The 11,633-nt window shown below is 52.4% G+C and overlaps 4 protein-coding genes across 4 annotated transcripts; 3 read left to right on the forward strand and 1 right to left on the reverse strand.

Moving 5' to 3' along the window:
- Nucleotides 1–2,989: 2,989 nt before the first annotated feature.
- MYCGRDRAFT_15121 (uncharacterized protein) lies at nt 2,990–3,914 on the forward strand (the record flags this gene model as incomplete). The annotated part of the gene is made up of 2 exons (XM_003855127.1): nt 2,990–3,244; nt 3,297–3,914. Coding segments are annotated over 2 exons (873 nt in total), but the record flags the coding sequence as incomplete, so codon positions are not given.
- Nucleotides 3,915–4,456: 542 nt separating this feature from the next.
- Nucleotides 4,457–6,742, forward strand: MYCGRDRAFT_69058 (uncharacterized protein; the record flags this gene model as incomplete). Its single annotated transcript, XM_003855128.1, is given in 4 exon segments — nt 4,457–4,774; nt 4,820–6,286; nt 6,580–6,595; nt 6,609–6,742. 4 exon segments carry the CDS (start codon nt 4,457–4,459, stop codon nt 6,740–6,742), a joined length of 1,935 nt encoding a protein of 644 aa, XP_003855176.1.
- Nucleotides 6,743–6,970: 228 nt separating this feature from the next.
- On the reverse strand, nt 6,971–8,309 carry MYCGRDRAFT_69060 (uncharacterized protein; the record flags this gene model as incomplete). The annotated part of the gene is made up of 2 exons (XM_003855244.1): nt 6,971–7,873; nt 7,927–8,309. The coding sequence occupies 2 exons, from the start codon at nt 7,951–7,953 to the stop codon at nt 6,971–6,973; spliced, it is 930 nt and encodes a 309-aa protein (XP_003855292.1).
- A 625-nt stretch (nt 8,310–8,934) lies between these two features.
- Nucleotides 8,935–11,353, forward strand: MYCGRDRAFT_36872 (uncharacterized protein; the record flags this gene model as incomplete). Its single annotated transcript, XM_003855129.1, has 5 exons — nt 8,935–9,010; nt 9,083–9,923; nt 9,980–10,153; nt 10,206–10,305; nt 10,361–11,353. 5 exons carry the CDS (start codon nt 8,935–8,937, stop codon nt 11,351–11,353), a joined length of 2,184 nt encoding a protein of 727 aa, XP_003855177.1.
- Between the last annotated feature and the right edge of the window lie 280 nt (nt 11,354–11,633).

Raw genomic sequence — 11,633 nt, forward strand, 5'->3', positions numbered from 1 at the left:
GCACCGGAAGTTATTAGTTTCGAGCTCCCGGGGAGTTTTCCACCCGCCTTAAATGCTTTGAACACTTCGTTATTCTGCTTCGCACATTAACCGTTCGTATAGGTAGACCGTCCTTTATAGCTTAGCCACTCGCATTTGTTGTTCGCTAGTCTAAGTAGTTGTCCGAGTAGCGGGTCGTTTAAGTCGTACGGTCGCTTTGTTCTACGGAATGCCGCATACGAGTAATTTAAAGCCGGCATTAGGTTAATTTGACTTATTCGCTCCCATTCGTTGCCTACGGAGGACTTTAAGGACTCGTACGAAATTGGCTGCTTGCCCTTTCCGATGCTACAGATCTTGTAAATTAAGCTCTGGGTTATGATCCAGTTGCTAAAACGAGGGCCTAGTGCTTTGACGAAGAAGCCGGTTTTAAAGTTATCCGGAAGTTTTAGCGCCTCGGCCAGGGCGTAGAGTTTAGTAATCCTTCGCTCGAATTCCTTTATAAAGTCTTTAAATGAACCGGCCTTATTAAACGAGTAGTTAGAAACATCGCCGAGTCTTAACACGAAGTAATATACTCTATTCGCCATGCAGTAGTTCTTAATTGCTTCCAGAGCGGTAGCGACGAGGGTAATGCCCTTAATCTTTGATTAAAGGCCTTCGGTAATGTGCCTTCGAATGTAGCTAAGCAGGGAGAGGTTTCTCGCCAGCTATTCCGCGTGTTCCAGCATCTAGTCGTTCTAATTAGAGGCTGGTGCATCTCCCACTAGAAATATAGGCGGGAGCTCCGATCTATTAATAAGGGTGTAAAAATTAACTGCGAGTGCGCAGTTAAGGAGTTGACGCTTCCAGGTGGCGTAGTTGTTTAGGCTAGTAAGTGTAACTATCGTGTTAAATTGCTTAGTGTCCTTAAAACCTGATTTGTACGCCTTCTTGTACTCCGTCGAGCGCTCGGTATATCTTTCTAGCGGAGCAGGGGCAGCGGTAGCTGCTAGCGCACGTCGAGGTAGCATATTAACAATGTTGTTAATAGGAGCTGCTTAAAAACGGTAGGAGGATTCGTCCGGAATAAAGAGTGCGTCGTCGTCGTCGTCGGAGGATAGTAATTTAGCCGAGTTTCCCTAGGCAAGAGGGGCAGGATCAGTAAACTAAGAGCTGCTATTAGCGTAATTAGCTTCCTTTGGTAATACAGTCTATGCAGATGTAGTTGTACTAGGTAGAGCCGTCGAGGTGCTTTTAAGGTAATTACTACGCGTCGCACCCGTCTTATCTAGAGACGCTTTCTTCTTGCCCTTTGGCTTAGAGGCCTTTAGTAGTTTTGATAGACCTAGAGTTAGTAGTGGTGCTAGTGCTGCCGGTGGCGCGGATAGTGCGGTTGCCTTAGTTAAGGAGGTTATTAATGCAATAGTGTTACCGTATAAATTAATGTCGTCAAATGTTCGTCGAGGTGGCCTTAAGTCGTTAGGTACGGATAGACTCGAGAACGGGTTGGTCTTAGGATTAAGGTAGGGAGTGCTTTAAATGTTTCGTCTTTGTTCTTCGATTTCGGCCTGTTTGTCACAGTATCTCTTGTAGCGCTAGCGCTCTACAGCGAGGAAACGACGATGTGCTGCTTGTTCTTCTGTCTCGCCTGGACGCAGCTTGTATTGTTTTGCTATTGTTTGCTAGGACCTAAGTATATATACACTAATTCGTTAAAACTTTAAAGGATCTTAAATGGGTCTATGTCCCTTAGTACGTCACGGTAGACATAGAATTGCGTTAAGAGTAATCCACTTTATATTAGATGTTTCGAGTAATGCAGTAATACATTAAATAGGAGGTTGCACGAAGTGTCACGTTCGTCAAAATGGCAGCAAGTCCGTGTCGATAGCGTGAAAACTCTGACGTTGTTCCGAGGTTATCCTTGTCGCTTAATAAAACGACGGAGATGCTCGGACAACGACTAAAGTAGTTACTAACTCGACTTAAGGTTTTTCATTAAGATTGACTGTAAAGTCCATTAAGTGTTTAGCGCGGACGCCTATTAAGAGTTGGCACAAGGCCTATTAAGAATCGACACGGAGGTCGGTAAAGACATTAACAAGACATACGTAAAGAACGTAAAGAGGGCTTATACACTAGAGGTATTGTAACCTATAAGCGCGGTCCGGGCTCATAACCTATTGAAAGTTATGAGCCATTTGATTGTAACTCTACCTAAGGGATCCTCGGTTCTATATATACATTAATAGGAACCGGTGTCGGTTATCAACCCTTGTGACAAATCGGCCCTATTACAACAGGCTCTACTAGTGCCGAACATATGGACGACGGACTGCCTTATTCCTTCTCCATATAGGTGACTATCGCAGCTATGGCTCTCAGGGGCAGCTTGCTATGCTCCCAACTATGCTCCCAACAAGGACTGGACCGGCGATCAGCATCTCCTTTTCTTTTGCTGGGCGTCGCGGCCAAGAGCGAGACGACCATGCCACTGGAGGATGCGGCAGATGCATAGAGTATCGATGTAACGCTGGGATGATATATCAAGGCGGGCGAGGTCTCCCACATCTTTTGTTCTGCAAGCCGCTCCAATTTCCTTTCTCTGCTTTTATTCATATCCAATTTCATCATGAAGATTACCCTCCTCCTCGCGGCTGCCGTCGCCCAGCTTGCCGCTGGTCAGGCAGTGCTCGACTTCCAGCAGATCACCGACGCTCCGGCGCCCACTGCCACTGCTGCACCAGAGACCACCTCCATCGACACCGCTGCCATTTCGGCCTCTCTTGACTCTGTGGTCAAGCCTGCTACAGCCACCAATGGTCCATCTGCTGCCAAGTTCCGCCGCGATGCCAACCCAACATTCTTCGACACTTGCAAGTGGTTCCCCAGCAAGTGCCAGTCCCAGCCGCAGACGGTCAACCCTATTTGCAAGTACTGGCCATACCACCCAGACTGCATCAGCCAGCCCAAGCCGCAGCCCCAACCTCAGCCTCCTTACCCTTACCCTCAACCACAACCTCCCCAGCCAACAACGACCACCAGCAAGGATGCTCCGGCACCAACCAGCACCACTCCTCCCCCTCAAGACAACAAGTGCAATGCTCAGCCAGTTGGAGCTGGACCGCAGGTCCAGCCCGACACCGCGGAAGCGTTCGTTGCCTATCCAGCATTCAGCCAGGCTGCCAACAGCGCTGTCACCCCGAGTGGATACAACTTGAAGTTCCAGAACCTCAAGGCTGCTTACCAGGGAAACAACTACCTCACCTACAAGGATCTCACCGTAAGTCGTATACACCATGCCAATGAGAGCTATGTCCTAACGTCAATCCAAGTCCTACTCTCCATCTGAGTGCGGCGCTTTCTGTGACAGCACCAAGGGCTGCTACAGCTTCGACATCTACTTCGAGCGCACTCCGTCTCTCGCACCGGGACCCAACTGCCCCAACCCATCATCCACCTCTACCATCCGCTGCGCCCTCCACGGCTCTTCCATCGACGCCAAGGGCGCTACAAACGACGGACAATACAGGGAATCCTTCCACGTGGTCATCGCCGGTTCAAATGGCTACAGCAAACCCGGCGCTCCCGTCGACGTCCCCAACTGCAAGCCACCAACCTCAGTCCCAGGTGGTCCATCCGACCAGTGCAGTCCATGGAACATCCCCGGCGGCGACCACTACTTCCCAGGCCCATACGTGCCCGACCTCTGCCGCATCCTCGCCGAGATCCAGACGAAGAAGAACAAGGCGTACGCCATTGCTCAGGGCTACAAGAGCTACTCTCCATGCAACTCGTTCAACGTATTTGAGGTCTGGCAGGACTCCGTCATGGTGGGCACTTACTGCAAGCTGTTTACCGAGAAGTTGCAGTCGGATTGGTTCAGCTACAAGGGTGGAAACGCTCTTGGCCACCTCTTTGAGGTCAAGAATGCTTTCTCGTATGAGTTTAGCAGCAAGGATTACGGGACGATCTAAGTGGTCGTCGTTGATTGAAAGAGCATTGATCAGACGGAGAATGGAGCAGGGGAAGTGAAAGAGGATTCTTTGTTGATGAAACTCGACCTATCGATTCGCTCTTCTTGGACATATATTATTTAGCGATTTATTCATACCGTGTTTATTCAGATCCTCCCCGCATCATAGTGAATCGCAACGAACGATGAGCAAAGTTCCCATGGCCAGCTAAGTATTTCGTGTCGTTCAACATTCTGAGGCTGATTACCTCTTCTGCTTGCCAGAATGCCTTGCTGACGACCATGTAAGTGGTCTATCTTAGCATTCGCCGTTCATATATCTTAAGACATATTCGATAATACATCGGCAACTCCATTCAATATGTTTCCGCAGAAATTGGGGGCCGTGGACAATCGATAAGCGGGCGGAGCTGTCTCCGACGGCGACGTCACATCCCATACATTGCATGGATCTTGGAACAGGCGACAACCTCCTCGTTTCCTTTGCTGTCTACTACAACAACAACCACAACCTTCCAAATGCCAGACTCGCCGATACTAAACTTGCCGGTGGACCTCCTCGTCCTCATCTTCCCCTACCTCGACGCCGCCAGCTTCCTCAATCTCACATCGACCTGCCATGCCCTCCACCAACCTGACTTCCTCAACGACAGCCACTTCTGGGCAGCGCGCGTACGAAAGGACTTTCGAGTTCCAAATCAGCCGGTCGTACAAAACGACCGTCGAAGATGGCACAAGCTATACAAAAGGTTGAAGACACAGACGCGGGCGTACACATGGGGTAACGACGACAAAGGTTGTCTCGGACACTCGTACGATGGACCGCCTATGGTACGCGTACCGGGTCATAGAGGTCGAATCATGCAGATTCGCAAGCGAAAGACCAGCTTTCCGATCCAGATGGAAGGTGTTGAAGGACTCGGTGTGATCTCCGATCTACAGTCTGGTGGGTGGAGTACTACACTTTTGACAGCGAAGGGCGAGCTATATACAGTCGGAGTGATGGACGGCTTGCAGTCGAATCAGAGAAGGCCACCATATCAGCAAAAGACGCACACCGAACCGACCGCACTTCGATACCCAGTTGGCATGCCGCAGCCTAAAGACCGATACGATCCTGCCACTGCCGTGAAGCAATTCTCCTCTGGTAGAGCACACGTTCTCGCTTCCAGTGACAGTGGAAGGATATGGAGCTGGCAGAACTTGGAACACCCCGGTGTGAATGTCAAGTTCATACATCACGAAATCAACGAAAATGGAAGAGACAGTGGGCGCGGCGTGGTCAAGAAGGTCGTGGCTGGGTGGAACAAAAGCGCGGCGTTGATCGAAGGCACTGGAATCGTGGTATGGGAACCACTTTACCTCAATCCAAACGAGTGTGATGTTGCAGATGCGGCTCTGGTGCTGGAGACAGCGGTCGTACCCAAGACACAGCATGTGGACAACAGAAGCAGGCAGTCAGGGAGTGGTCGAACACAAAACGATGACGACGACGGCATCGGCGAAGTTCGGAATTTCATCATGCTGGAAGCATGCATCCTTTTCAACACATCGACTGGCAAGGTCTTCGCCGCTCAAATCATCTGGGACGACCGCTCACAAACGATCAACGAGCCGGTTGAGCTTGAGATTCAGCTTCCGTCCAAGAGTCCAGATCTTGAAGCGAACTTCGTCACGGATGTCCAAGGCTCCTTCCAAAACTTCGCCATCTTCACCAAATCTGGCGCAGTCCTGACCAGTACACAAGACGCTCTGATGCCTCTCCTACAACAAACATCACAAGACCAGCGAATATTCAAGCGTATACCAGCACTTCAGAACAAGCAAGTCATATCCCTGGCATTCGGCGACTACCACTTCCACGCTCTACACGCAGCCGGACACATCACATCCTACGGCAAAGAACCTCAATCCTGCGGCGCTCTCGGTCTCGGAGGAAGCGGAGCTCCAGAAAGCCGGCTACGTGGACTGCGGACCGAAGGTACTGCATGGGCAATGGGTGGTGACGGCGTGATGGTTCCACACGCCTACACCGAAGGTCGACGGGTGTGGTTCGAGAAGGAGAAGCGAGACTGGCTGGCTTTCATGACTTCTGGCGGCGTCGACCAGCAAGAGGCTGCCGAGAGGATCCGCATGACGCTTGGAAGTCCTGGCGTTGCCGCGCAAGGAGAAGTCAGCGAGTGGATCGAACAAGAAGGTCGTGATTGGGAAACGAAATTCGGCGTACGGCAGAGTGATGACGACGACGGCTTGGGAGCGTATTTCGCCCTCAGCATCTCCGCTGCTGGGTGGCATAGTGGTGCTCTGGTGCTGGTGAACCAGGATATGGTCGATCGACTAAAGACAGCAGTCGAACGGCCAGACGTTCCCAAACAGCCCGAGGCGGGCCCAAGCGATCCTTCAATCGACAAGCCAGACACAAACTCTCCACCTGAGGACGAGAATACAGAGACCGCCGCCGACGATACCTCCCTCTGGACACGCGCCGTCGACCACGGCCGCTACTTCCTCGGCATGCCACCCTACAACGTCTCCGCAGCCGAGTACGATGCCAATCCAGTCGCTCGACCTGCGGCGAATATTGCCACTGCTATGCCCGGGTCCGTGAATCCAGATCCTGCCAGTTACGGAGCATCGCCGAGACCTGGGTATCATTATGTGTGGGCCGGAGATCATTTTCCACGATTGAGATTGAGTGATGGCACGGAGATGCCGGGACAGGTGGAGTTTGATGAGTGGAGGTTTGGGAGGCCAAATTGGGAATTGGAGTGGGACGGGATTGAGGATGATGAGGGAGAGCAGTGATCGCCAGCGGAAGGATCTCGTGATAGTAATCGACAGCGCGGTGACGGTCACGCTGAACCATGATGGCTGATACCCTCACAATTGTGATTTACACTTCAATAGTCGAACTCATTTCACTGTACAGTTTCTCTCCCAACTATACACGCCAACACCAACGAATTCCTCCCAGGGTATCTCCCAAAATGCCGTCTGTGTCTATGCATACTGTCGATGTCATCTCGCCTTCAATCACACGCTCTCCTCTCTCTCCCCATCCTTCTCATCAATCTTCTTCCCCTCCAAAACATACGACTTCCTCTCCCCACTCCCATTCGGCACCCAAAATCTCCGATCAATCCTCATAAACAGATAAAAGTACAGCACCAACACCTCCGGCACAAAGTAGAAGCACCAATAGCTTGCTTTGCTCTGATACCATGCTGGATCGTTCACCGGGTGAGGTGAAGCCCACGTCGTGCCTGCTTTGTAGACGGCGTTGTAGACGACTAGTGTCGTGCCGACGAGCAGGATGAGGACTTTTGTTCGCAAGCTTCCGGTGCCGAAGGTTTCTTCGCGGTCGGAGCGGGGGAGTCGGAACGCTAGGAGCAGGATCCAGTAAGGCAGTGTTGTGACGATGAGGAAGTAGGTGATGGCCGCTTGCTGGATGTGTCGCGCGGCGTTGAGCAGGCTCGGGTTGCGGGTGTAGAACGTCACTACGATGAACGGGATGAGCAGGAAGAGGAAGACCACGATCAGCACCAAGATGAGTTTAAACACCACTCGCAACACAGGATTCCAACCCACGCTTGGTTGTCGTGCACGGAGAATGCGCTGCGCGAAGAGGATGTTGATGACGTAGACCAGTAGTATACCGGCGTTGAGGAAGATTCCCGCGGCGATGGAGAGGCTGATGTTGTTCGGGTGCGTTGCGGATCCGATGCGTAATGAGCAGGTGAGGATGCGGGACATGCAGAATCCGAAGAGTAAGGCGGAGGGGACGAATTTGTGGCCTGCTTTGCGGTTGAGTTGGAAGCGTGTCATGTGGCCTGCGGCGGCGCCGACGTAGAGGCAGATGAAGACTGCGGCGATGGGGACGTCCGTGTAAATGCTGGGTCGGCCGCCTGGGCCGGCGGTGCGTGGAGGGTAGGGAGGCTGTTGGATGGTGTTGGTTGAGGGTAGTTGAGAAGGCTGGGAGGAAGACTTACGCCCTGCTGCATTGCCATTGCGGACATGTTCACGTGCTGAGGGAAGGCGAAAGGGTTGCTGTCTTGCGGACGATGCTTTTGGTCTCGTCTTTCTTCAGGATTGAAGGGACAGGTCGTAGGTCAGAGGTCTGAAAGTCAGGTCATTATCATGGTGTACAATGAGCAAGATGAAGTGAAGTTATGTAGTTGACGACACTCCGTTCATACCGGGGTTTCGGGCCCACGGTGAACAAAGTCTCATTGTCGTCGGTGCCATTCGCGCGGTAAAGAGGTACGGAACACCCGTCAACGTGGGAGGCGTCGATCTGGACCTTGTGGAAGATGTAGTTTTGGTCCGCTCGGCCGACTGTTTCGTCCGAGAGTCCGGCTGCTCAGCGAGTATAGACATGTCCCTCCCTAGGCTCGATCAAAGGACAACCGAGAACTTCTTCAATGTCGACGTGAATGAAATTCTGCATCGCTCGGCCGCGCTTTACCAGATCAACCACGATATCGGCTCGAATGGCATCAAGAGCTTTTCGTCTATGTCATCGACAGCATACCAGAGGCCGTGGTGAGTTGTCTCCGAAAATACATGAGGTGACTTGGAGGCGAGATCCACTTGACCCGCGACGGCCGAGATGTGTTTCTCTACTGAGCAGCCTTGGTGGAGGAAGACGTGGTAGTTGCCTTCTATTGCATCTCCGCAGTCGCAGCGAAGTAGCGGTGCTTGGTAGGGACGAATCGGCGGGACATAGCTGTGCACCGCTTTTCGCCAGGGAAGGGCGATGTCAGGTCTCTTGAAGGTTGAAGCGGTCGCGGCGAGATGGAGCAGCATGAAAATGAAAATGCCTAGACGTGGCATGACGGACATAGCATGATGCTCGACGGTGAGGTAGGAGGTAAGAACGAAGCTGATGGATTTCGTCCGTCGGCCGGAGGGATTCGTCCGTCCGCCGACGTTCCTCCGTTGACAGCGGACATTTCAATCTGCGGACCAAAACAATCGTCCGTCCGTCACCAACAATCATGGCGTCGCTGGCGCCTGAGGTTGACACGACCAGCTTGAAACGCATCCGGAAGGGCACCAGGAGCTGCATTGAGTGTGCGTGGATGATGAATGCCGATAAATACATGCATGTAGTTCTACCTCATAGCTGACCCCTCATCCTTGCAGGCCGCCAAAGGAAGATCAAATGCATTTGGCCAGACGGTCACCGATTGTGTTCCGGCTGCAACACACGTGGGAAACAATGTGTGCCACAGATCTATCAAAAGCGATCCATCGCGACGGATCGTGTCACGTCTCGCGACCGCATCAATCGGCTTGAACAACAGATCGCCAACATAGCCGCAGCTGTACAAGACAAAGGCTCACTGCCTTCAACGTCACCTGTCGATCGTGATCATGCCGTCGACGATACCATGCCCGACGAGGAAGGCCATGATCCGAGTCTGGATGGTCCGGCCACAGATCCGCCATCTCACTTGAAGTTTCTGTTCGAGAATCCTCTGATCGGTCCCAGTCAGCGTTTGGCTCGTCACAAGGAGCCAGCACAACCGCCGTGCTCGCCGCAATATCTGGAGTCTGCAAGGGCGAGACTACAACGCCTTCTTCCTACGAGACAGGACGTCCAAGCTATAGTCCCTCATGCCGCAAAATGGATGGAACTGTACACAGGACTTTTTCCTGTCTTGCTTAGAGTTGGCAGTCCTCAGCAGATGGTCGATATGCACCAGGACATGATCAGTCCTCTCGCTGACCCAACTCGAATCGCCATGTTCCTGATGGCGTTTACCATGACCGTTCGACAGATTCCACCTGGTCAACAGATCACTTCCATCAAAGGTCTATCTCATGGGACGAGCAATATGGTGGATGAAGCTGACTTCAATATCTCAGACACCCGCGCCTTCAGCATGGACGTGATAGGCACGATAGAATCTACGATCATTTCACACCAAGGCTTCTCATCCACAGTGGAAGGCTTGTCGACCACCATCATGCACTGTCGATTGTATGCTCTGATGGAATCTTGCCCTTGAGGTAAGACTCTTTGCTGACATGCGGCAGGCAAATGGGACTTGGGAAGATGCGCCCTGTATGGCTGCAGTTACGGCGGGTAGTGGCACTCGCTGAGCTCATGGGTCTTCCTCGAACCTGCTATGGCCAGAGTGTCGACACGGAGAACGACCCGCAAGCGCAAGAGCGAATCGCTCTGTGGGATACCATATGTGCTACCGATAGGTTGGTGTGTTCCGATATATTGTCATGCGTATCTGACAGACAGACAATGTAGACTTTCGAGCATGCTTTACAATCTACCAGCAGCCACGGTCACGCATCAACTTCGCCCCAAAAAGTTCGTGGATGAAGATGGTAAAGTCATCACTCAAGCCGTACGCCGCCATGAGCATTCCCCTTACCCAAACGTCGCCCCACTGATGTTCCTAGCTCATGTTCGAGATTGCCACGCTCGCGATGCGAATACAAAATCTGGACGAAAGCAGCATCCGCCACGATCCTCCCTCCGAAGTCTACGAGAAAGTCTTACGTGTCGACAAAGACCTCCGGGCACTAAAAGTCTCTACTCCGTCCTCCTGGTGGGCGTCCGACCATACCCAGACCCTCGGTCCGCGACACCTGATCCAATTCTGGTTCACATACATCACCGTAAGAACTCATATGCGTACGGCGATGAGCAAAGACGAGCACGACCACTACGCCTACAGCCGCATGACATGTTTCGACGCCGCAAAGACGATTACCCGGATGTATACATTCGTACGACCACGACTGCCAGCTGGGTTCTTCGCCTGCCGCATCATCGATATGCAAATCTTCTCATGCGCTGTATACCTTCTCATGTCCTCATATGACGCGGCTATCTCGCGAGCTCCTCCAAGACCGGATCTGAAACCCTTCCGGGATGGCGAGCGACTAGCGCTTGTGCAGAAGATACTGGCCACAATGGACTCCGTGTCCGATCAAGTCGGAGCGGAATTCGCCAAAGAAGCTGCAGCTGCCTTCCGAGGACTACAAGCCATGCTCGAAGGCTCGGAACATGCGCATCCCGAAGGCGTGACCTTGCACATACCATTGCTCGGCAAGATCCACGTCGGAGGGAGACCTCAGGCTGAACAGCTAGCACAACCGATGGCACAGACTTCATCCGCACACAACGAGCAACAGCAGCCATTGTCCTCGCTTCCCGCGCTTTCTTCAACGATACACCACGGCGAGATCCGCATCCCAGCTATGGCGAATGGCGAGTGTGTTCCACAACAGATTTCCACCTTCACGAATCTGCCGTACACTTCCGATTTTGGAAACATGCCCTGGATGCTGGAATGGGACATGAACTCGTCTTCACTGCAGGACCCTTTCATTGCAGATGGGTATGATGGGCTCGATCAGTGGATGGACTTGGGGTATGGAGCTGCTTGAGGAGCGCAAGACCGACATCGCCTCCTGGTCATCAATCCTCTGATTGCGTCTGCGCCTTGCAGCTATTGCTTCTTGGGGTCACGCCATGCCTCAAGGATCCAGGCAGAAATACCTTCAGCCATCAGAGGACTTCTCAACGAGCGTCACACTGACAGCGCATACTTGCAGCTTCGTACGCCATTTACAAGCCTCACATGTCACGTTGACCATTCGATCAATGCTGTGCTCTTGATCACGGAGGATTCAATAGCGCGGTGTTACTGAGGAAACAGACACGACG

Source organism: Zymoseptoria tritici, chromosome 2 (genome assembly GCF_000219625.1).
Source record: "Zymoseptoria tritici IPO323 chromosome 2, whole genome shotgun sequence".
Classification (NCBI taxonomy): Eukaryota; Fungi; Ascomycota; class Dothideomycetes; order Mycosphaerellales; family Mycosphaerellaceae; genus Zymoseptoria; species Zymoseptoria tritici.